The sequence below is a fragment of the Marmota marmota genome, unplaced genomic scaffold (assembly GCF_001458135.2).
Source record: "Marmota marmota marmota unplaced genomic scaffold, marMar, whole genome shotgun sequence".
NCBI lineage: Eukaryota > Metazoa > Chordata > Mammalia > Rodentia > Sciuridae > Marmota > Marmota marmota.
Genome location: NW_026000170.1, coordinates 10,436,110 through 10,461,439, shown reverse-complemented (window position 1 = coordinate 10,461,439; position 25,330 = coordinate 10,436,110). Strand labels below are relative to the sequence as shown.

At 40.0% G+C, this 25,330-nt stretch overlaps 1 protein-coding gene across 15 annotated transcripts in view; it reads right to left on the bottom strand.

The window, feature by feature from the left end:
* Positions 1-364: 364 nt before the first annotated feature.
* Positions 365-25,330, bottom strand: part of Dnah6 (dynein axonemal heavy chain 6) — a 284,182-nt gene continuing 259,216 nt past the window's right edge. For 14 of the 15 annotated variants that reach the window (XM_015499875.2, XM_048787434.1, XM_048787437.1 and 11 more), the window contains 3 exons: positions 22,432-22,583; positions 19,212-19,434; positions 13,811-14,072 (listed from right to left, as the gene is read on the bottom strand). In XM_015499875.2, the coding sequence (XP_015355361.1) occupies positions 13,969-14,072; positions 19,212-19,434; positions 22,432-22,583 (479 nt within the window). In that variant the 3' untranslated portion in view covers positions 13,811-13,968. Of the gene's footprint in view, positions 381-13,810; positions 14,073-19,211; positions 19,435-22,431; positions 22,584-25,330 lie in introns of those variants that run through there. The other variant, XR_007342085.1, reaches the window with a different exon arrangement.

Sequence of the window (25,330 nt, the reverse complement as noted above, 5' to 3'; positions counted from 1 at the left end):
CTTGGTGCTGGCTCATTGCACCTCAGGTCTACCCTGCCTATATGATGGGCTCCATGCTGCTACTGTGCTGCTCCATACTCCACTGCCACTTTTTGGCAGAGACCAATAGGCTGGCTGCACTGCATGGCAGCCAGGGAGCTCTGTCAAAGGTACAAACTTATATTTGTCCATTGTCAACCAACACTGGCTTCATGAATGAAGGTTCAAAACGTGAGAAATCATTGCAGCCAGCACCGGCTTCATGAATGAAGGTTCAAAACGTGAGAAATCTCTAAGCAGTTTTGAATTAAAGAGACAAGACTCTAATTACCTTTAAACCAGCTCCAGGATGGCTCCTCCTAGGTCCAGCCTTCAGCCACCCATTGTGGTAGCGAGGTTTACTAAAGAGGGGAGAGAGAGAGAGAGAGAGAGAGAGAGAGAGAGAGAGAGAGAACACGCCATGGAGTGGACTTTTATTGGGGAACAAAAAATTCTGGGAAAAATCCCATCCAATGAAGATTAAGGGGGGCAGCATCCCAAGGTCAGGGGCAATGATTGGGTCTTCAGGGTAGTGGCCAGACATGCCTCCGAACAGACAAGCCTTCGGAACCTGAGAAGGATGGGGAAAGCTTTGGACATAGCTGTGCCTAAGCGCCTCTCACCCAGCCAGGGAGGTAACTCAAATCACGTGCGAGGATGGCCTCCCACACTTGAAGATATTGGTGGTATTATAGCAACTTATATCTCTCAAAATTCTTTTCTGTGTGGGTTCTCTCCTCAAGGTAACACATTTTATAAGATTATATCACTTTATTTTTATTAGTCATTTTTTTTTTTTTTGCAGTGCTGAGGGTTGAACCAATGGTGCTCTACCACAGAGTCTTGTCCCCAAATCTTTTAATTTATTTATTTTTTATTTGGAGACTGGGTCTTGCCAGGTTGTCCAAGCTATCCTTGAATTAAAAAGGAAGAAAGCCATTTTCCCCCCTCTGTCAAATCTCTTTATGAAGATAAGAAAAAACATCTCAGGGATGAAAGAATTTCCTTTATGTTTTTAAAAGAATAGAGAAATGACTTGTCTGCCCTTTCAGAAGCTGGGAGAGTTTCTTGTTGTTCTCCATAGATGTCACCAAACTATCTTTGTGAGTAGGTATAGGCATTAGCACATGTCACCTGTTCAGTTCAGGCACAGAGTTGTAGGTGTCTCATGAGATTGGCCTGTAGCAGAGAGTTAAGGGTGTGGGGTTTGGGGCTGGGGTTGTGGCTCAGTGGTAGAGTGCTTGCCTAGCACACATGAGGCGCTGGATTCAATCCTCAGTATCACATTAAAACAAAAAAAACTAAATAAACAAAATAAAGCTATTGTGAACATCTACAACTAAAATTTTTTTTAAAAGCATGTGGAGTTTGGAGTGGGATTGCCTGTATGTAAATCCCAGCTCTGCCATTGTAGCTGTGCAACCTTGGCCAACAAGCCTCCTACCTCCTAGTGCCTTAGTTCTCTTGACTATAAAATGGGGTGGCACATGGAATCCATGTCGTAAAGTTGTCAGAATTAAAGTCTTGTGTGAATTTCCCTCTAAACATTGTTCTTGCTGCTTCCTGCAAATTTTAATGTTTTATTTCCACTTTCATTTAGTTTAATCTTCTCTAAAGTTTCAGGAAACTTCTTTAATCAATATTCTATTTTAAAATGTACTGTTTAATCTTTATGTATTTGGGGTTTGAGGGGTACCTTTGTGTTATCAATTTCTAGTTTAGTTTAATTTCCTGAGAGCTTATGTTGTAAGATTTCTATTCTTTTAAATCTGCTGAGGCATGTTTTATGACCCAGAATATAGTCTATCTTGGTGAATATTCCACATGAGTAGAATAGAGTATGTTTTCTTCCATTGTTGGATGAAGTATTTTATAAATTTTAGATCCATTTCATTGACAATGCTTTTCAGTTCAGCCATATTCCTATTTGATCATTCAAGAATCTTTATCATGTCTGAGTCTGATGCTTACTTTGTTTCTTTAGACTGTTATTTTTCTCATTTTTTAGCATAATTTTACATTTTTATTGAAAGCTGGACATGAATCTGGTAATGAGAACTACGGTAAATACTATTATGTGCTGCATGACAATGTTTCTGTTAGTGATAATGTTATGGCTTAGATATTAGTTGTCCTCCAAAAGCTCACATGTGAGACAATGCAAGAACATTCAGAGGTGAAATGATCAGGCTACGAGAGCCTTAACCCAATCAGTGAATTAGTCTCCTGATGGGATTAACTGAGTGAGTGGTAACTGAAGGTGGATGGGGTGTGGCTGGAGAAGGTGCTTGGTGGTGTGCTTTTGGGGTATATATTTTGTATCTAGCAAGTGGAGTCTCTCTCTCTCTCTGCTTCTTGATTATCATGTGAGCTGCTTCCTTCTGTCATATTCTTCTGCCATGGTGTCTGTGAGCTGCTTCCTTCTGTCATATTCTTCTGCCATGGTGTCCTACTTCACTGTGAGTCCCAAGGAATGAAGCTAGCTGTCTGTGGACTGAGTTCTGAAACTGTGAGCCCCCAAATAAATATCCCTCCTCTAAAATTGTTCTTGTCAGGTCTTTTAGTCATAGTAACAAAAAAGCTAATACAGGTAGACTGTGTATACAATGGTGGACTAATTAGATTGTATCATCTAGAGACATCATAGATATCTTAATTTGTCTAAGTACTCTATATGTTCTCACATAGAGTAAAAAAATCACTGAATTGTATGCTTTAAAAGAATAGATCTTAAAATTGTGATCTATATGTGTAATATGAATTGTAATGAATTCTGCCATTATAACAAATTAAAATAAAAAATAGAATTTCACGTAAAAATAATAGATCTTACTTTATGTAATTGTTTGAATAAAACTGTTATAAAAAATGAGAGGTTTGTCTTCTATACCTTATTGATTGAAGAATTCTGCCACAAAACAAATTGCTGTTTCTGCCTTTCATGGTGCCTCTCAAATCTGTGTGAGTGGTTTCCCTCTTCTATAAGTCTTAAGTTTCATATTTGGATTGTTACACTATGTCCAACTCCTTCCTGTCTCAACAAATGACTTTTTCAAACAAAGCTGTTAGCCAGGGTTTTGCTCTTTAGGTACCCGACAGTGGTGTTTCCCCTGGCTTGTTCCCTGGTGTGAACATTAGGAAACAGCTTTGTCTTACTAAAGTACACATCTGGGTAGCAGAGATACAAAGTGCCTGGGCACTGGAGCCTTTACCTTCTACTCTTGCCAGACTCAGTTAATTTCCCAAGAGCTTCCCCTGCATCCAGTAATACATTAATGGGGTGCTCAATGGAGGGTTAAGTTAGATGTGTGTTCTGGGCAGGTGGGAGGCTAGACAGCATATTTTGATCTGGCTAGTTTAGTGGGTGGGCCTTTGGATAAGGTTTGTGCTGGTGCAGATGGTGTGAAGTGACATTGTAACACCTGGACTTCTCTGATTCTAAGGATACAATTTATGATTCTAATGTATCCCCGAATGGAACTCTCATAGCCCCTGGGCACCCGGGTGTCAGGGTTCTTTCTAGAATGATTATTTTTTGTGGCTTCTTTCTCCCTGTGCCTTCTCAGGTGGGGTTGCTGACACCCTTACCTCCAGCATTTTAAAATTTAAAAAGCTGGATTTGGGATACTTTCCTAAAATCCATGAGGCCCTGGATTCAATCCCCAGCAATACCTCCCCCCCTATGCAGATCTGATCTTACATTGCTCTGATCTTCAGTGTCTTCATCTCTGAAACACACTTATCATGCCCTGCCTGCCTTGTAGGGCTGTCATGAGGCCCAATTTTAGAACTTCTCTGANCCTCCCCGCCCCCCCCCCAAAAAAAAAATCAGTGTGGTTAAGAAAATACTTGATTGCAAAATGAGGATAACCGAAAACTGAAAGTACTGAAGCTTTAATATCAAACAGTAGCTTTTGTCATTGGGATCTGGAGACAAAGTATGAAGAAATGGAGCTCACCTTTGGAAAAGTCAAGGGTGCTCAGCAGAAGCTATAATCACTTGTTCCAATTGCCATTTCCTCATTCTTAAGTAAATAAATAAAATACTATGAGTGATTAAAGACAAGTTCTTTTTTTTCTTATTTAGATGTTGTGTTGATCTTAAATCAGCTCATGCTAACTTTTGGGCTCCTGGTTTGCCAGGGTTACCTTGCCAGTGGTGATAGCTTCTCCCCACTCCCAATTATTAGGTCTGTTTCTGGTTAGAGTTGGTCTAGGCTGCAGGCAGAAGAGGGATGGGAGCTAATGGTTTTACTAAAAAGATCATTGGAGCGGGAATCCTCAAAGGAAGGCCTAGAGTGAGGGGTACCCTAGGACACAGTGGTTGCCAAGAAACATCACATATGGAGCCAGATACCCCTTCCCTGCATGAGGATTTCCATAAGTGAAACTAGGAACCAGGGCTTCTGTGTTCCTTCTGCTTGATCTTGCTATTATTTGTGATGGTGCTGTAGGCTCCTGGGATCCCTGATTGTGGCTCCTAAACTATAATGCCTCCTGTCCTATGCAGAAACATCTAAGAAGAGAATTTCTCAGACTAGGTTGCTTTTGTTGGAAAGTGATGATTGGGTACTAAGCACTCATTCAATCCCACCAGCCTGCTTTCTTCCCCAGGGAGCACCTTTGCATTTCTCCATAGGTGGAAACTTTCTCATTTTCCCCAGACCAGCTCCCATCCTTTAGAATCCTGTGCAAATGTCACCTCCTCTGGGAAGTCTTACTACATTGGGAGTTTGATGTTCAGGTTCTTTCTATCCTTAGCTGTGGGACTGAATGAGTGCTTACTCATTCAGTAACTCCAGGCAAACTCTCCCGTTGCTCTCATTTTCAGTGTCCTCATCTCCAGTGAAAGTGGGAAATGGAAAGAGCATTTCTGAGGCCTCTAGGACCCTGGGCAACCTTCCCTCCACATTGCCTCCCCCCCTATGCAGATCTGATCTTACATTGCTCTGATCTTCAGTGTCTTCATCTCTGAAACACACTTATCATGCCCTGCCTGCCTTGTAGGGCTGTCATGAGGCCCAATTTTAGAACTTCTCTGAAACTGTACTGTGCTGCACAGTTGGGAAAGGGATAGGCAGGATGATTTCTTTGTTCTTGGGTGTGTGATTGGGGAGTATATTGGGTGGTCCTGAGAACTATAGTGTTTCTGCACATTTTTCTCACTGTAGGCTGTTTTATGGGCAACAACATAGTGCTGGATGTGTTGCATTGCAAAGGCCATGAGAACATGCCCTGGCTAGATGTCCCATCAACAATTGGTTATATCTGGGTAGACAGCAGCAAGGGGACTGGCTGCCTGGGCACCAGGGTGGCTGTTATCTTCAGAGGCTCCAGAGGACCACAGCATGGTCATTTCCTTGGGGCCCAGGAGAATGGTCATTAGATGGACACTGATGGACATTAGATGGCTGGGGTTGTATCAGACGTGGGTGACTGGGTGGGTACTTGGGACTGCTGAGGGTGCTGTGAACTCTTTCTTAGCAGCATTTAGGGGGAAGGGAATGTGGAGGGAAGGTTGCCCAGGGTCCTGGAGGCCTCAGGGATTAATGCTCTTTCCATTTCCCATTTTCCACAAGACACTTGGCTTCTTCCAGAAAAACCTCCTTGGGATTTGTTGTTCTCCATTACCATGGCCATGGCTCATTCCAGGCGTTTCTCTTTCTGATTCATTCTTTACCATTCTGTGGGACTAATCTTTCAAGTATCCTCTACTCAGAACCTTCCAAGATTACTTGTTCTCTTTAAAAGTCCAGTGTTTTGGCATTCAAATCTCTTTTCTAGCATTACCACTTGCATCAGAAAATCTTCTATTCCTGCTATGTTACTGCCTTTGCTACCGCTGCTTTCCCTGACTAAAGTGCCATCCCTCCCTGAGTCAGCTCTACTGTCTGCCCAGCCACTCTCCTGCCTGTTCTTTTCTCAGATCTGGAGGGAAAGCCCTGCCATGAGTGGTTCTCTGCTTGGGGCAGGGAGATTGTGGGTCTCCATCTATTGGATTGACTTCCAGGAAAGCTGGGGTGCTGACTGAGCTGGGGCTTGACAGCTATCCCTTCGGGGTACTAGAGAGGACTTGCTCAGGGAGTGTGTGTGTGGTGTGCATGTGTGGTCTGTTGTGTGATGGATAGTATGTGTGGAGTGCACATATGTGGTGTACATGGTGTGTATGTGTGTGTGTGTGTTCTGTGTCTTGTTAGTTGTCTAATTCTGCCTCTAACCCTGATATCAGCCCCTGGTGAAAGGAAGGTGAGGAAACAGTATTTATTTATTAATAGATTCTGTTTTGGTGCAGTCACTCTGGAAAGCAGTATGTATATTTCTCAGAAAACTTGGAATGCAACTACCATTTGACCCAGCTATTTTAGTTATATTTGACAGCAGAATATATTTTGATATAATTATATAATCATGGAATGTATTTTATTCAAGTTAGGATTCCATCGTTATGGATGTACATGATGGTGTGATGGTGGGATTCACTGTGTTGTTTTCATATATGTACGTGGGAAAATTATGTAAGATCCATTCCACTGTCTTTTCTTTTCCTATCCCCCCTTCCTTCTTTCATTTCCCCATTGTCTAATCTACTGCACTTCTATTCTTCCCCTCACCCACCCATATTTTGTGTTATCTTCCACATATCAAAGAAAGCATTCAACCTTTGATTTTTGGGGGATTGGCTTATTTCAGTTAGCATGATAGTCTCTATATCCATCTACTTGCTGACAAATATAATAAGGTCATTCTTCTTTATGGCCAAGTAATACTCCAGTGTGTGTGTGTGTGTGTGTGTGTGTGTGTGAATCACATTTTCTTTATCCAATCACTTATTGAAGGGAACTTATTGGTTTCATAGTTTAGCTATTGTGAATTGAGCTGCTATAAACATTGATATGGTCCTGTCACTGTAGAATGCTGATTTTTAAATGTTTTGGATATACTCCAAGGAGTGGGATAGCTGGGTCAAATGGTGGTTCCATTCCAAGTTTTCTGAGGAATCTACATACTGCTTTCCAGAGTGACTGCACCAATTTGCAGTCCCACCAACAATGTATGATGTACCTTTTTCCGCACATCTCACCAACATTTATTGTTACTTATATTCTTGATGATTGCCATTCTGACTGAAGCAAGAATCTCAATGTAGTTTTGATTTGCATTTCTCTAATTGCTAGAGATGTTGAACATTTTTTTCATATATTTGTTGACTAATTATATTTCTTCTTCTGTGAAGTGTCTGTCGCAGTAGAATGAAATTTAGCTCCTGTTTTCACCCTGCACAAAACTCTGCTCAAAGTGGATCAAGGACCTAGGTATTAGACCAGAAACCCTGTATATACAAGAAGAAAATGTAGGCCCAACACTCTAACATATCATCTCAGGAACTGATTTCCTTAATAAGACTCCTAAAGTGCAAGAAGTAAAATCAAGAATCAATAAATGGGCAATAAATGGATGGCATCAAACTAAAAGCTGCTTCACAGCAGAGGAACAAACAAAAGTGTGAAGAGCCTACACAATAGGAGAAAATCTTTTCCACCTGCTCCTCACATAGAGCATTAGTTTCAGGGATAAAGAACTAAAAAACTTAACACCAAAATAAACAAACAACCCCACAAATAACCCAACCAATAAATGGGCAAAGGAACTAAACAGACACTTCACAGAATGAAACTATTTAAAAAAGTTCTCCAGGAGATTGTGATGCACAGAGAGGGCTGGGAATCTGTTCTCTCATCAAGCTGAGATGCTCACATTTTTCAGTAGAGGAAAAGAACATTTATTGATGGATTATCAGGTGGTAGTCAGGTTCTTGTAGACTCCTGCTTAATTTTCAAAACCAGCTGCTAGGTGGAAATTTCTATTTAATGACGAAAACACTGTGAAAGGTCACACAGCTAGTCAGAGCCAGGATAGAAGTCAGACCCCTTCACCTCCAAAACCCTCTCTTTTTGCCCTTTCTCCCATCTTTTAGTTTCCAGCCTTTTCACCATTGTTCATGTATTTTCCTCTGCTAGGGATTCATTCACTATCCTCAATCCCAGTTCTTGCTATTGGAATCTGTGACTTCAGTGTATACACCACATCCTCTGCTCCTACAGCCTGGGGTCACCCTCTTCATGATCCTAAGTTATTTGGTTTGTGCTTCTGTATGGCTTTGAGTAAGAGCTCTCTTTTTCTTCTAGAGCCTTCAGGATAAGTATCTATTTTTTTTTTCCAAAACTAAGTTCTCAAAAGTCTCTATCCTGGCACTTGGCATAAAGTAGGTCTCAACTAGAGTTGGTTGATTTGTAAATATTATTATTATTGTGATAACCCATGGGCACTCATTTAGCCAGTGGCGGTATATGAGAGATTTTAGTGATCAACTTGATAATTGTGGTCCTTTGAGGCAAAGGTGGAGGATAAAATCTCCAAAGGAGCATCAGAGAGAAGGGGCCAATGGGGAAGGGTTAAGGGCCAGAGTAGAAAAACTGTGTGCTTAGCACTGATTGAAACATAGTGCATAGGTTGTCTGATCCTCACAGGTGAGATAGGTCAACTTTACCCAAGTGTCAGAAACTCAGAAAGGTTAATATTCTCATCCAAAGCTCCAAGCCTGGGCTTTTTTCTAGATACCACATTCTTTAAATTCTCCAAATCTTGGAGAGCCTTGGGTAGGGCACCCTCCCTCTGCAGGCCCAGTTTCTTTGTTGCTACAATGAAGGATTCATCTAAATGGTGTCGCAGTGTGTGCCAGGCATTATGCTAAGGAGAGTAATGACTATAATAGTTCATGTCCTCTAGAAACCTTCTAGCTGTGACTTTATGTTTATGAGGTCCTCAGTCTCAGAATCAGAGTAAGAGTAGTGGCCTTTTGTTTTCTTTCTCTTCCACTTGAGGAATTACTTTTTTTTTTTTTTACCTTGTATAGGTCTTTCCCTTGTTTACTTCTCTTATACCTCTTCCCTTTTTCACACAATTAATAGATTAATAGTAACTGACCTGTGAGGTTCTGCCAGGTTGTTAGTCAGAGCTGAGGCCAGCTTCTGGCAGGCAGACATTTCATCAAGGTTGAATCAAGAGCAGAGTAAATGATTTCTTATATGCTGGTTGTCTGCACCCACATCACTGGGGAAGGAAAGTCCCCCTGCTCCCCTTTTAGGCAGATAGATGTGAGCATAAAATCCCTCATGGCCTACATCAGGAGATAATGAGTAGAATTCTTCTCTTATGGCACTCTTCTTCTATCCCCCAACTAAATCCTTGATAAAAAGTCCTACTGTAGGAAGAAACTTGGCCCTTCTGATGGCTTAATTTTTTTCACTGAAAGTGGTGTTTGAGGACTATAATTACCTTTAGGGGAAAACTAGAAGCAAGTCTGAGTTTCCCATAAGTTATAAAAATATATGTTACCTTTGGGAGAGATGGTTTAAAGGCAGACCTGGTGAGAAGTGTTAGAGGCCAACCCTATGAGCCAGCACTTCATATGAGGATCGGGTAGCCACCAAGGGACAGAGAACCTATTTCTATTCCAATATAACCTCTCAAAAGAATACAAGAGGGTTAAGGGTCACTTTTTTTTAAAAGCAAATGGCACTTAAACAGTTTATCTGTAAATGCTATAATCTTCATTGACTTTCTAGACAGTACTTACGTATTCATGGTTGGGAAAGTACAGTAATTATATACAGTAAAAAAAAAAAAAATCTTTAGGTTTTCTCCCAAAGGACAGGAGATTTTGAGAGAACAGGGTGAGGATATGTGGAGGGGAAATAAAGGTGTCAAAATGACCAATTTTCCAGGTGGCTTTGTGAACAAGGTGTTCTTGGCAGGATCATGAGGTCCTGAGCCACAGGAGCAGGAAGGACCATGCTATGCAGCCCTCCCCTTCCACCCTAGTTTACATAGAGGAGTAAGAGCCCATCTCACACTGGCTCCATTGGACATCTTTGCCTTGGAAGTGTCAGTCTTGGCAGCACTGGCACTGGAAGCCCTGTCTGTGACTCGCTGCCCCATGAGCCCTTGCCTGAAAGTGCCAACCAACTAGACTAGTCGGGACAAAAGTTCAGGAAGAAGCGGAGGTGCCTGGTACTGAGGCAGTGGTTCAACAACCTGTGGGTCTTCCTGGAAGAGAGGTGAGACAGATGGGCAGAGCCATGCTGGCATCTCTCCTTCCCCTGAAATATGGGTGGTGAGCAGACCCAGGTGACTCTTAAACTGAGAGGGCTGGGAATTGCCCAATCAGGGAGCAGCCTTTCCCAGTCATTTCTCTTCTGCCTGTGCTATGATGTGAATCCAGATTTAAGGTTGCTGCTTCAAGCCAAGGCAAGGGCCACATGTTTATGTTTGTGAAAGAACAAATGTGGGGGCTGGGGTTGTGGCTCAGTGGTAGAGTGCTCGCCCAGCATGTGCGAGGCACTGGGTTCAATTTTTAGCACCACATATACATAAATAAATAAAATAAAGGTCCATCGACATCTTAAAAAAACAACAACAACAACAAATGTGGGGGTAAAGGTAGATCTTTTTTAAAGTAGAATGAAGGTTGTGAAGAATTTAATTTTCCAGCCCTTTCTCCTAGCAGATCTGGGAGAATTTTGTAGTTTTGCAGAGCTAGAATCAACTCTGTAGGAATGGGCTTGTTTTCTGAGAGTGGTTAAACACAAGATGCCCTCTGAGGGCTAATGTGTGGATCAGAGTTGGATAGAAAATTGTGGTTCTGCAGGGCATAAAGCTTATAGAAAGGCTGGGATCCACAATCCAGTTAAAATAAACCCAAGCTCATTGAGTTCCTCCTAAGTCTGCTGTTGTAGTGGTGCTATTTGTCGGGTGAAACACATAGACATTGATCTCTGCCTTCAAGGAGCTCACAGTATGCACATGAAGCTAGATTTTGAGTAAATGATCTGCAAAGAAAGTGTAGGTGCTGTGGGTGTGTGTGTACTGTGTATATGAGTGGGGAGTGTGACCAGGAGGAGCCTGCCTGAAATAATCCTTGAATCAAGAGTCAAATGGTGTGTATATAGTGTGGGGGTAATTGGCAAGACTGCTAAAGTCCTCTGTCATTTGGTTTTCTGGGAGTAGTGGCCAAAGTCACAAAATAGGGCCAAAGATATAGGCAGCCTGTCCACATACTAATATCTATTCCTGCCTTTAAAGGGGGGAAATGAAAAACCCAGGGGATGTTTGGGGGAATTGGAGTATATATTAGGCTTTTGCTGTGCCCTGAGATTCTGTATTTCTCTTGAATTCCTAGTGCTATGGCCCCACAACTCCAGGTCCCTGTCCTGGACAGGCATATCTCTGCTGAATTGTGGCTCCCTCACCACAGACATTCCCACCACAGCCAGATGGTGGCCAGTACCACCTGCCTGTCTCTCTGGACTTCTGTGTTCTTGGGACTGGTGGTTGCTTTCCCAACAGAGACATCCTTCTTGTAGCAACTGGAGGAGCCAGGCCAAGACCTTACTTAAAGGATTGCCATTCCCGCATTCCACACTTTGGTCTGGTCTTGATAAGCCCAACCCAGGAGAGAAGACATCTGAAGAAGAAGCCCAGTGGTGATTCTTCTCCTCCTAACAAATGACCTGGGTTATCCAACAGTGTTGGGAGGAGATGTACAGTTTTGTAACATAATGAGTTGGATGAAAATAAATTGTAAATGAATGGTATGAAATAACTAAATACTGTTTTTGTGTAGACTTTTTTTTATGATGTGAATCTAAGAGGCAAATAACTTTCGCTCACACCCTCTGAAAACTATCATTGCTTTCTTCCTGGGCTTTGCACTATTCAGCTGCAGATCTTGACCTGTCTCTCCCTCCTTCTGCTGTCCTTCCAGTTTGCCCCAAATTTTGGATGCAGGGCAGTCAGTAGGCCATGTATGTCTCTGTTCAAGGACTGGTGAACAGGGTGCTCCTTGTGCTCTGATAGGTACTTCTTTACATATATTAGTGTGACTTTCTGACATGCTGGAGACTGGGGGGATGGGCAGGCTTTTCAGGGGTGTTGTGAAAGAAGTGGTTTTTAAACTACTCACTCCTGTCTTGTTATTTATTATTTACATGTTTACTGATAATGCCTTTTACAAATAAAATCTTATGGGGGAGCTATAAAAGTAATTGCAGAACTGCCCTAATTATGTCTGAAATGGGAACGTTACACCCTCTCCAGATCATCTATCTTCTTCTAATCCCCAAATTTCAGACCAGGATCTCCTCCCTGTGGCAAGGTTCCCTTCTGGTCCTCCTAGGCCTCTGAGTAGCTCACAAAACTCCAAGTAGGTCTGCTTGGGACTTGAGTGGGACCAATAAGAAGTAGTTGTGTTTGTTCCAAATCTGGTTTAGAGTAAGCTTGATTGCCTGGGCTTGTAGCTTTGCCTTTCCTTCCTTTCATGAGGCTTTCTTGTGAGCTCATTCTCAATCATTTTTGTGGCCTTAACAAAAGTAGTGCAATAGCACTTAGGATCCTTTGTTTCATTTTGTAACCCGTGTACTATAGGAGGTAGGAGGGCTAAAAACTTCCAGATTTCCTTGCTGCTATGATTTAGATTCTCCTAATGAGACACAATGAGTAAGGTTTGGAAGGCAGGAGTGGGCAGAGTGTCTTTTTCTTCATTGGTGGCAGCAATCATGCAGTCTCCAGCAGACATAAGTTTGTGCAGTGGCCAGGCTTTGCTTCATACTCTGGTCACCTTCATGGGTGTGGAGCACCTATGAGGTTGACACTTTCCTGTAGCTTTCTGACTTTGGATTATAGCTTCCATGGTGCCTGATATTGACCCTCTGACTTCTGTAGCTGTAGAAGTGCCTTTGTTGGCTCCTATTTATGCTTGAAATACCCAAGAGTAGTCTTTGCATTGAACTCTGATAGAAATGGGACTCCATACTTTTTTGCAACTTGAGTCAAGTTGATTGAGAATGAGCTCACAAGAAAGCCTCAGGAAAGGAAGGGAAGTCAAAGCTACAAGCCCAGACAATCAAATTTATCCTAAACCAGATTTGGAGCAAACACAACTACTTCTTATTGGTCCCACTCAAGTCCTTGAGTTAATTTTGTCAGAAGTGGAGATAAAGGTAGGGGGCAGAGATAAAATGGGACAGTAGGATCACTGTGGTTGATCCTATTCCTCCCACATTTTGTAAGAGGGTGGTGTGGCTTTTTCCAGAGGCTCATATGTGTGGTTTCCCCAATTTCCTGGGTTATGTTATGGCCAAGGAAGCAATGATCCTTGTTGGAAGGGCTGGCATAAAATGTTTCTCAAAATGGGCTGCTCCACTTATTCACTGGGCCAACAACCTCTGCTTTTGAGGTGATGGGCTCAAACATACCTGGTGGGGACTTGGTTAGTTTTCACCCAGGTTCATATTAAAATAAAGGAGGAAAATTCCTCTGTACTTGGGCAGGAGCAGCCTGCACTTTTATGAAAATGAAGGCCCTTCCAAGGTTTGTAATATAACCTCATAGAGTCAGGTAACTGGCACCATGGCCAAGATCTTATCTTCCTGCTCATTTGCTTTACCAGTTGTTGCAACCACTGAATTCACTCCCCAGGTGCTGGGTTCTGAGAGCCTTAATTAGTCTAGAAACAGAAGCACCCAGGGCTATGTGACTAAAGTACACATTGACCTTTCATAAGAGTGTGATGAGGAAGGGAGCCTGTGTAGGTGAGGGGATAAGTCCTGACTCTTCCAGTGGGTCCCTCAGGTTACTGATGGGAAGAGGCCTGACTCTCACATGGATGAAGGAACAGGTTTAATAGGTGGGTGCAGAACCCACCGTCTTCACATCAAAGCCTGGATTACTAACAGAAAGAACTCAGAACACTTTATTTTAAGTCATAAGAGAAACAGCCATACTTACTTACTACCTTAAGTCAAATCAGAAGTAACATCATTTTGCTCCAATGTAAATTGGTCAAACTTTCCCCTCCATCAGGGAAGACCTCTGGACTAATGCGGCATTTGTTCACTCATTCAGTTGGCAGAGCAAAGCTGATCCCTTAGCAATCCAGTAGTCTTTAGACCGATTGGAGGGTAAAAGGATAGTCACCACAAAGTTGGTTGAATGGCCTAATTAAAGATATAGGGGATGGGATGGGGGGAAGAATTGTTATTTAAAAAATAACTTCCAGATATAAAGAGACAAGATAATGAAAGTTGAAACAGCTGGGTTTCAGACTGCCTCTAGCCTGTAGGCAAAGAGTCCTCTGTGAGCTTCAGGTTTATGTGCCATAAAATGAAGATTTGAAGCCAACTATAGTAGCACACACCTATAATACCAGCTACTAAGGAGGTTGAGGCAAGAGGATTACAAATTTGAGGTCAGTCTTGGCAACTTAGCCAAAAATGAAAAAGTGGTGAGGTAGGTTGGGAGTATAGCTTAGTAGTAGAATGCTTTTCTAGCATGCTCTAGATCCTGAATTCAAGGCTTATTTACACCTGCACACACATGAAAAGAGTTTAGAATAATGGTCCTTTATGACCTGTACAGCTTAGACTTTATAACTTTAAGAGCTATGTTTTAAGTTTTCTGCAGTCTGAATCTAGGGCACTGGACTAGGATTCAAGACTTGAGTTTTCAGTGGCACAAAGGAGGATGTAGTTGTGGGTTGGGCATCCAGCCTATCTGCCCTTCTGTCCATCCATCCACGCATTCTTTGTTCTATTCTGTAGTGGTAGGCACTTGGGCTCCTGAGATGAATAAGCATAGTTACAGGTATTTTCTATTCTCAGCTCTTACACATCCAATATAAAAGAGCACTTCTGCAACTTTTCCATTGTGGGTCTCTGTGAGGTGACCAGGATAAGGTTGAGAATAGGGTCTCGCCCTTGGAATGGGATTGCTACTTATAACACTGCTTTCACAGCAGCCCCCATTTGTGTGAACTTTGGGGAAAGCCCTGATGCCCCCAGGAGATAATGCCTATATCTCCCTCTCCTTACTTTTGTGTGCCATCCCCTTCATGGTGGTCTTGAGGTGTCTGTGATAGGCCTCCCATGATGCCACCAGCCCCAGTTTGAGGGAAAGCAAGCCTAGACAGTCTTAATGTATACTTACTGATTTCATGGGACACAGAAATTTAGTCCAAGGTCCTAAACATCCCTTACAACCTCCCCTTCCCTTTCCCACACTTCCATGCACACATCCCCCTCAGATAATCAGTGCCTCTACTGTATGAGGCCTCCTCTAGGTAGGAGGAAGTACTTGGGGACATAACCAAATTTCTACAGCCATTGAATCTGATTTAAGCTGAATCAGTTTGCTCTTGTCCAGAAATGAATTTAGCTGACTTACAATAATTCTTAATCTCCACATCTCACCACTGCTTTCTAAGGGGTTCATTGTACATACAGAGATGACTTAGTAGTTATATACAACTGTCTCCAACAGTGGTGATTGGGATTGGTATGTGTGACCACATGTCACATGTCCTAGAGGGTGGATATCAGGTTCTGTGCCACAGTGGCTGCAAAACAAGGGTCGTTAAAGCAACCATACTGCTATTCCACCAGTGGATCATGGTTAAAAGGAATTTGCCAGTTTTCTTATAGGAACTAGGAAAGAAATAGGATGACTAGAAGGAACTTATGAGTAGCTGAGTGTGTGTATGGAACAGTTGTAAAAATAAAGATTGTCTTCTCTCAGGGGTCATTGGTGCTTTGTATGCAATATTTGAGAACCTGGCAGGTTTAAAGGGTCTTAGAACTATCAAGCCAGGTTAAAGGAAAGCTTGCTGCCTCCAGACGGGATCAGATGCTGTCAGTGGTCTTAGCTGGACTAGCTTTTAGTGGGGTGGGTGCTGTGCCTCGGTGAATGAACATCTTTTGCACCCAAGATTAACTCAGGCCTCCACTGACTTGTATTAAGATATGAACTGGGACTGGGGTTGTAGCTCAGCAGTAGAGCGCTCACTTAGCATGTGTGAGGCCCTGGGTTCGATCCTCAGCACCATATAATAATAAATAAATAAAGGTATTGTGTCCAACTACAACTAAAAAGAATAAATATTTTTTAAAAAGATATGAACTGCCTGTTTCCATCACTCCTTACTCCTTACTCTGAAGACCTGGACATGCATTAGTTCAAATAAAGTAACTTTTAACTTGAACAATGTAGTGATAAATTTTAAGAATGCACTGACCAAAATCCAGACTTACTATTAATGTTTTATCATGTCTTTTCCTTTAAATATTATTTTAGATATTTATGGACATTTATTTTATTCATTATTTATATGTAGTGCTGAGGATTGAACCTAGTGCCTCACACACACTAGACAAGTGAGCTACCACTGAGTCACAAATCCAGCCCTGTTTTTTTTCTTTTAATGGAAAAATCGAAACATAGATAAAGTTGAAGTTCCTTTTGTCCCCATCCTTTCCCCACACATTCCTTATGTTCTTCAGATTATTTTGAAGCAAATACTAGATAACATATACATGTTTTTCAAATATTTCAGTATGTAACTCCTAAAAGCATAAGCACTGTTACAGTAACATAAGAACTATTATAAGCACTATTATAATAAGCACTATTATAGCAAGAACAAAAGCATAAGCACTATTATAGCAAAACATTAATCATTCCTAATAGCAAATATATAGTTATTATTTGAATTTCTCCAATTAGTGTATATGTATGTGAGTATATACATATATGTTTTTATAGTAAATATAAATTATATCTGTGTTTAATGGTTAGTTTGATTCAGGTTTCAAATAAGTTCCATACCTTATAATAGTGATGTGTCTCTTAAATCTCTTAATTGGTAGGTTCCCCCTCTGCTTCTTTGCCACCCCTAGCCATGTATTTATTGAAGCAACCAGGATTTTTGGACCTGTTAAATTTCCCAGAGTTTGGATTTTTCCAATGACATCCTGGTGGTGATTTTAAACATGTTCTTTTATTCTTGTAAAAGAGTATTAGAGATCTAGAGGTTTGATTATATATAGGTTTCAGTTTTTGGCACAAACACTTCATAGGTGGGGTGAACTTCCATCAGGAAGCACATTTATGTCTTGATTTTCTTTTTTTTTTTGAGGGGGATATTAGCAACCATTGAACATTATTACCATTATTTCATTAGGGGATAATTATTTTATAATTTAGTGACAATTAAGTCTCAATAATCCATATGTGGTTTAATTTTTTATGTGTGTGGTATAAGATCTAAATTTAGTACAACCAATTGTTCCAGCACCATTTGTGGAATAATTTCTACATTCCTGACCAATTTTAAATGATACTGTTTTTATGTCAAGTTCCCACATACACACCCTGTTTCTGAGGCTTTCCAGGGTACATGTAATCTATTTGTTGAGTCTTGTGCCACTGTAATACCACTTTAATGACTACATTTTAATATTTGTTAAAAGTAGACTCTCTTATTATCTTTAAAACTGTTTGTTATTCTTTGTTTTATTAGTTTGTTTGATTTTATATAAGAACCAGACTATAAGTTCTTTCAACAATTATATTTATTTTATTGAGAATAAAATAAATATAAATCTAGAGATTAATTTGGGATGTAATTGGAATATTTACAATATGGAATCTTCCCACTAAATATGATATAGTTCCTCTATAAAGTCTTGTTTTGTGGCCCTCAATAACATTTTATGAAGTTCTCAAAAAGGATTTTGCCCCTTTTTGTCTGGTCTGGTCCTAGTCTTCTAATCAATTGTATTTTTTATTGGAATGGAATATTTTATTTCTCTTTCATTTCTATTTGTTTTTGATGGAACACAGAAATTCTATTGATTTTAAAATTTACAAATATTTTAAAATATTTGTCAATTCTGCTGGACTTCTATTTCTAGCAGATTTTCTGTAGATTATTTTGGGTTTTCCATTTAATCAATTAAACTGGCAAATAATTCTCTTTTTTTTTTCATTTTCTTATTGATTTGGTTAGGACTTCCTGAATAATGCAGGAGTTTGAGTAAGTACCCTGGTATGGATTTTTACCTTAATCAGAGCCTCTAATATTTAACCAGTAAGTATTCTATTCATTGAATTTGAAAACTATTGAATTGATATCATCATTGTCTCAAGTTGGATGTTGATTAGTAGGTGAAGACTACCTCATCCTTTTCTGTGAGATGAGATTACCTTTCCTCACAGAGAAGCTTCTCATATCCTCCCAGAGTTCCTAGCTGCAGGACTCAGATACCAGAGATGCTGACTACTCGAGGTTTGCCCTTTTCATATCTGAGAATGTTAGCATTGTTCTGTGCCAGAACTCTTGGATCATGACTAAAGTTTACATTACCATTTAAAAAGAATTTAAATAAGCAGTTTCCTTTCTTAAAGTGAAATATTTCATAGTTCTTAAATCTAATTTTGTTACCCATAAGTTCACATCCAAATCCAGGGAAAAAGCTGAATCACTGTTCACACAAAATTTTCATCACGACTGCTTGTTCTGCCTGCAGTTTACTTAGGTGGTATTTACTATGTACTGTACTGGACACCACCCTTTAAATATATCAACACATTCCTTCACTATTTTAAAAAGCACCCCTCAACTGTGTGAGATCTCTTAATCTAAGGATACAAGTGCTTCATTAGTTTTGGGAAATTATCAACCATTATTTTTTCAACTATTCCTTCTTCTCCATTCTCCTCACTTCTTCTAGGTTGCCTACTAGAGAAATATTGGAGATTCTGGCTCTTTGCACAATCTCAAGTTTTCCTATTATATGGTGCTATATTTTGAGGGACTTTTTTTCTGTTCATTCTTTAGCTGTCTCTCAGCTTTTCTGTTGAGATGGTTTCCTTTCTATGTGCTTCCTTTTTTTCAGGGCTGTATTTGAGTTTCAGGTCCAGAGCTTTGTAACACAGATTTCCATCTATGTGTTTATTTTAAAAAATATCTTTTCTTAGATTTGTCAAAATGGATTTGGTGAGAGATTTTAGTGTCTATTCAGTCCATCATTTTGAAAATGGAAGTCTCTGCTCATTAAACTCTATTTTTTCTACTGATTAGATTCTAACAGAAACAAGCATTAGTGTTGTAATGTCAATCTACACTCAATATTAGAACAAATACAATTTACAACATTTATGAATTCATAAGTTACAGGTGGCCTTATTATAAGTCTAGTTAATTGGCCCAAGAACTCCCTTGTGCATTTCAGCTAGTGTTTAGGCTTCTATTGAAGTTTTTATTTGGTCATTATCTGTACTAATCTTAAGAACATCCTTACCTGTAGTTGAGAGTGTTCCTGCCCGGGCCCCTGTTTTATAGAGTGGGGAGTGGTAAAGTGTTGGGTCTGGCTCATAGTTTTGTTGTGGTTCGAAATGCACAACAGGCAGCATTGGATTCATCTGTCCAGGCAAGGCATCTTCTATAATCATCGCCTCATCATCCCATCGAGAAGCATCCATGAACATCCCATGAACAAGAACACCATCCTCAGGAGAAGGCAACTGAAAGATACTCACAGGATTAGAGGTGACAGGAGGAGTATATGATCAGCATTTAGGGTCATTCACATCCTTAAAAAGTAATTCTAAAAACACCCTAAAATTATTGTTACTATATTTAAAGAGGGGCATCCCAAGAGTCTGGGAAATAAAATAATTTGCTTCTTAATTTGATACTGTATCTCTTACTCTCCATACTCCACCAGGATGTCAATAGGGATGCCCCTGGGAAGTCCATTTATGGGCTTTCAGACTATCTGATATCATGATAAAATAGCTTTCCCTTTCTCTTGAGAATCGAGTAGGATAAGAGGAATGGGATTATCATCTTTTAGCAAGGTCTTTCATGAATTTGGATGCCCTCTTTGAAGACAGATTATATACTGTATATCGGCAATAATATGCAGAGTGTCTAAGGAAAACTCCTTTTTTTTCTTTCTTTCTGCTTAACGAAATACGATTATTATTACTATTATTATTTGGTACCAGGGATTGAATTTAGGGGTATTTGACCACTGAGCCACATCCTCAGCCCTATTTTGTATTTTATTTAGTGACAGGGTCTCAATGAGTTGTTTAGGGCCTCACTTTTGTTGAGGCTGGCTTTGAACTCGTGATCCTCCTGCTCAGCCTCCTGAGCTGTTGGAATTACAGGCATGCGCCACCATGCCTGACCTAGAAATATGATTACTTTATAATATTACTAGTGAAAGGAAGAGAGAGAGAAGAGAGACCGTATCCTTTAGTGTCCTGGGATTAGATGTCTCCTTGAGTACACCTGTGCCATCTTTCCAAATCTGGGCCTGGCCCTGAGCCTTTGAATAAAAGGAGAACCATGCCTGTGGACAGAGGATTAAACATCACTAGCAATATGTAGTACAGGTTATAATAAATGAATTTTTTTGACTGGTCTTTGCTATTTGGTGACCTTCTGTTTCTTGGGTGCAGCAGTGTGGGGTGGGCCTTTTGTTTTCTTAGCTGCTATGTATGTATAGGTTTGTCTAAAAGTCATCTTGCCACCTCCTTACCAAACCATGTATAGGAGCAATCTGGACATCCACACAGAGGGAGAACATTTTCCTAAGTGGCATAAAGGTGGCAAATTGGCTGCCAGTGTTCCTGCCTGATTGTAACAGAAATAAAGCTGTCTAAATACACACCCTGGCTTCTTTTTCAGACATTTTCTGAGTGGATCAAAAGACAGGCCAGCTAGACAATCTGAGATCCCCAGAGATCTCAGAGATTCTAAGGCATTGTCATGGTTCAGTGCACAGCATGGGTGGGGTGGAGTGTAAGAGGTCCTGGTTGTCACTGTAAACTCTGTCTGTTAGGCTGCCTCTGTGGCAGAAAGTGTTTGCCAGGCACAAGCAGGGACACCATCCTGGAATGCTTTGGTTAGGGCTTCTATGTAGATGTTGTTTTGCTCTCCTGCCACCTCAATTATTCCTGATATGGGCCTGGGACACCATTCTGGCCAAGAAAGCTTTCAAAATAATGAGGAGTGCACCTCCAAATTCTCTCCTAACTTTGGAAATTATTTTGATCCTAAAACAAATTTCTTTAAGCATGTATGCCTTTTTATTATTTTAAGATACAGGCAACTAAGAGGTATTAATCTTAGAGTATTACATAGAATAAGCCATGAATATGGCTGATTTTTTATGTTTTGTTAATCAGAAAAAGGAGTAGATCAATTAGATCTAAGTTGGGTGAATACTGATTCAATTACCTGGGAGCAATTTCTACTAATAAAGACCATGATATTTTAAGGAAATTTTCATAAGTCACTCACCCCAACTATTCTGATTGGTTAGAGAATACATTCTTGACAAAAGCAATCAGGAGCAGGTCTTTGATCTTATGGCACATATAAAAAATAATATTTATGAGGCATGTTGGATGGAGAGATGCTTAGAGGCAGAGGTTCCCTTCCCCATCAATGTCTCTGCATATATAAGCCAGACAGTTCAGATCAACAGTGGCAGTTCTTATCCTAAGTGCCTCTAGCAGATACAATAGAATATTTTAAAACAAAACAAAAACAATGCCTGGAACTACTCCAGAGATTCTGATGCAATCAGAGTCTGCATCCCAGAGTGGGATCTGGGATGTTTAAGTAGCTCACCTGGTGATTCTAACTGCAGCCAAGATTGAGAATTACTCATATTTTGGAGCAGTTGTTCTCAAACTTTAGTGGGCTAAGAATTACCTATGGGGTTTATTAAAGTATAGACTTCTGGGTTTCAGCATGGAAAACCTGATTCAATAAGTCTGGGTGGGGCCTGGGAATTTACATTTCTAGCAAGTTCCTTGGTGATGTTGTTGCCCCTTGTCTGGGGACTGCACACTGAGAATTACTGCACTAGAGGAGTAAATTGCTTCCATAACACATTCCTGTTGGTTATCTAATGTGGCTATAGCTAGAGAATGTATAACATTATCATATAAATTCTGCAAGGAGGCAACTGAGTAGATGATGTAGACAAATTTAGTCTATGATACTAGTAATTTATTATTGGAGTACTATGTGGCCACATTACATTTGCCATTTCATTTATACTGCATTCAACTCTGAGTTGGTGTCATTGGCCCTATTTTACAAATGAGGATGCTGAAGTGCAGACATGTTAGCAATGGCTACAGCACACACAGCTGGTGGTGGTCAGCATCAGAATTCAAACTCAGGTTTGTTTGACTGTGAAATCCTTGTTTTTAATTGTTTTGCTATTTTTTCTCTGCAAGATAGAAAAAAAATCACTATGTATATATCTAAGAAATAAAATAGTATTGCTTAGGAAAGTTACTCTAAATAAGACTAAATTAGCTAGTTCCCATCTATTCACTACCAATGGGGGAGCTTGTCTTGGGGATATAATTACTACTCTGCCCCTCCTGCTCCTGAAAATGGGAGGTGGTACGAGGTTGGGGCAAGGGGGATTGACTAAATTGTTGACTACAGTGAGATAGAAGTTTTTTTTGCCCAACACCAGGTGACAGTACCTCTAGGTCCATGGGCAGTTCGTGTCCAAACTGTATCGTCTTGGCAGCTTCTATTACTGCAGCCTGATCTCGGTAGGAAGGAATAATGTTGTACTTGAAACTCAGCTCATCTATAGGCAAATTGTATTTCCGAGCATGGTTTTGAAGAGTTCCTGTAAATATGAAAACCAGAAGACTAGGTCCTCCAGATAACACTGCTACTCCACATACATTGTACCCCTGCACCCCAACCAGGCTGCTCTAGTATTAGAGAGCTTCCTCTCCATAGAAAATGCAATTATTAATATTCAACTAGAAATTAGTTCATACATGAACTGGGGTCACACTGGGTGGTAAGAATCCAAAAGATGTACAAGTTCTGGCCATGGCTGGGAAGAAAGGAAAGAAGACTAACTCTGAAATGAATGGCCCTGCCATGAAACAAACTGGTGAGAAAAATTTATGGCCAAATATCCCTAACTTTCTATTTTTTCCATATTTTTATTGGTGCATTACAGATGGACATAAAGGTGGAATTTGCTGTTACAAATGTGTATAAGTACACAATATAACAATATAATTTGGCCAATATCATTCCCCAGTATTTCCCTTTTCCCTCTTCTCCTCCCTTCCTGGTCCCTTTTCTAGGTCAAACTGATTTCTCTTTGATTTTCATGAGATCCCCCCTCACCTCTCTTTTCTTTATTCCACTCTAGATTTCACATATGAGAGAAAATATATGACTCTCGACCTTATGAATTTGGCTTATTTTTTAACATAATGTTCTCAAGTTTTATCTATTTTTCTGCAAATGGCATAATTTTATTTTTTTTATGGCTGAAAAAAAACTCCATTGTATATATACCACATTTCTTTACCCATTCATCTGTTGATGGACCCTTAGGCTGGCTATTGTGAGTTGTGCTGCTATAAACATGGATATGCCTATGTCACTATGATGACTTTAATTCTTTAGGATAAATACCAAGGAGTGGTATAGCTGCATCATGTGGTGTTTCCATTCCTTGTCTTTTGAGGAACCTCTATACTGATTTCCACAGTGGTTGTTCTAATTTACAATCCTACCAACAGTGTAAAACTGTTCTTTTTTTTATCCACCTCCTCTCTTGCATTTATTATTGTTTGTCTTCTTCTCCTTCTCTCTCTCCTTCTTCTTTTTTAGGTACTAGGGATTTAACACAGGGGCGCTTAATCACTGAGCAACATCACTAGCCCCTTTTTAATATTTAATTTAGAGACAGGGTTTCTCTAAGTTGCTTAGGGCCTCACTAAGTTGCTAAGGCTGGCTTTGAACTCATAAGCCTCCTGCCTCAGCCTCCAGAGCAGCTGTGATCATAGGTGTGTGACACCATGCCCGACTACTGTTTGTATTCTTGATGACTGCCATTCTGACTGGTACAAGATGAAATAAGTGTAATTTTAATTTGCAACTACCTAAAGCTAATGATGTGGAACATTTTTTTTCATATATTTGTCAGTAATTTGTATTTCTCCTTTTGAGAAGTGTCATATGCACATTTATTAATTGGGTTATTTGGTTTTCTTTTTTCTGTGTGTGTGTTAAGTTTTTTTGAGATGTATATATTCTGGATATTAAACCTCTGTCAGAAGAGTAGCTACTGAAAGCAAATACTTTCTCCCATTCTGGAGGTTCTCTTTTCATATTCTTAATTGTTTCCTTTGTTGTGCAGAAGATTTTCAACTTGATGCAATCCCATTTATCAACTCTAGGCATTATTTCTTGAGCTTTAGGGGTTCTTTTGAGAAAGTCATTGTCTGTGCCTATATGTTGGAGTGCTGATCCTATGTTTTCTAGGATTTTCATAGTTTCTAGTATAATTCCTAGATCTTTAATATATTTGGAATTGGGTTTTGTTCAGAATGAGAGATAAGTGTCTAGTCTCATTCTTCTACAGATGGATAACCAATTTTCCCAGTACTGTTGATTAAAAGTCTGTCTTTTTCTCCAATATATGTTTTTGGCACCTTTGTCAAGGATCAGATGACTGTAGATGTGTAGGTTTGTCTCTGTGTCTTCTGCTCTGTACCATTGCTATGTGTCTGTTTTTATGTCAGTACCATTCAGGTTTTGTTACTATAGGTCTGTAGTGTAATTTAAGTCAGGTATTGTGATGCTTCCAGCCTTGCTTTTTTTTTTTGCTTAGAACTTCTTTGACTATTCTGGGTCTTTTATTCTTCCAAATGAATTTTAGGACTATTTTTTATAGTTCTATAAATAATACCATGGGAATTTTGATAGGGATTGCATTAAATCTGTAAATTGCTTTTGGTAACATGGCCATTTTAACAATATTAATTTTCCCTATCCATGAACATGGAAGGTCTTTCCATCTTCTGTGTCTTCTTCAATTTCATTTTTCAATGTTCTGTAGTTTTCATTGTGGAGGTATTTCACCTCCTTAAATACCCTTAACTTTAGAATTTTACCCAGCTTGTTTTATATGGATTGTTTATTAGGGATTAAGAATGAGATAAGTTAAGGGATGGGCTAATTAGAATCTAGTTGCTCCAAATCCCATCCTCTTTTGGAGCTCTCTAGCCATATTCCCCAAAGGGCAATGGAGGAACATCAAGAGCACTTTTTTGAAGATTTTTTTAATTTGGACACAATACCTTTATTTATTTTATTTATTTTTATGTGGTGCTGAGGATAGAACCCAGTACCTCACATGTGCAAGTTATAGCTGAGCTATAACTCCAGCCCCCATCAAGAGCACTTTTAGAGCAAAGGAGACTGCTCAGAACTGGGGCTGAAAAAATAGAAAGCAGTTGATGCCCTTGAGTGTGGGTCAAATGGAGAATTGAATCACACACAGTCTGTTCATGGATTCAGGAGTGCCAACTCTTAGGTAATCTGAGGGAGCAGGAATTAGGTTAC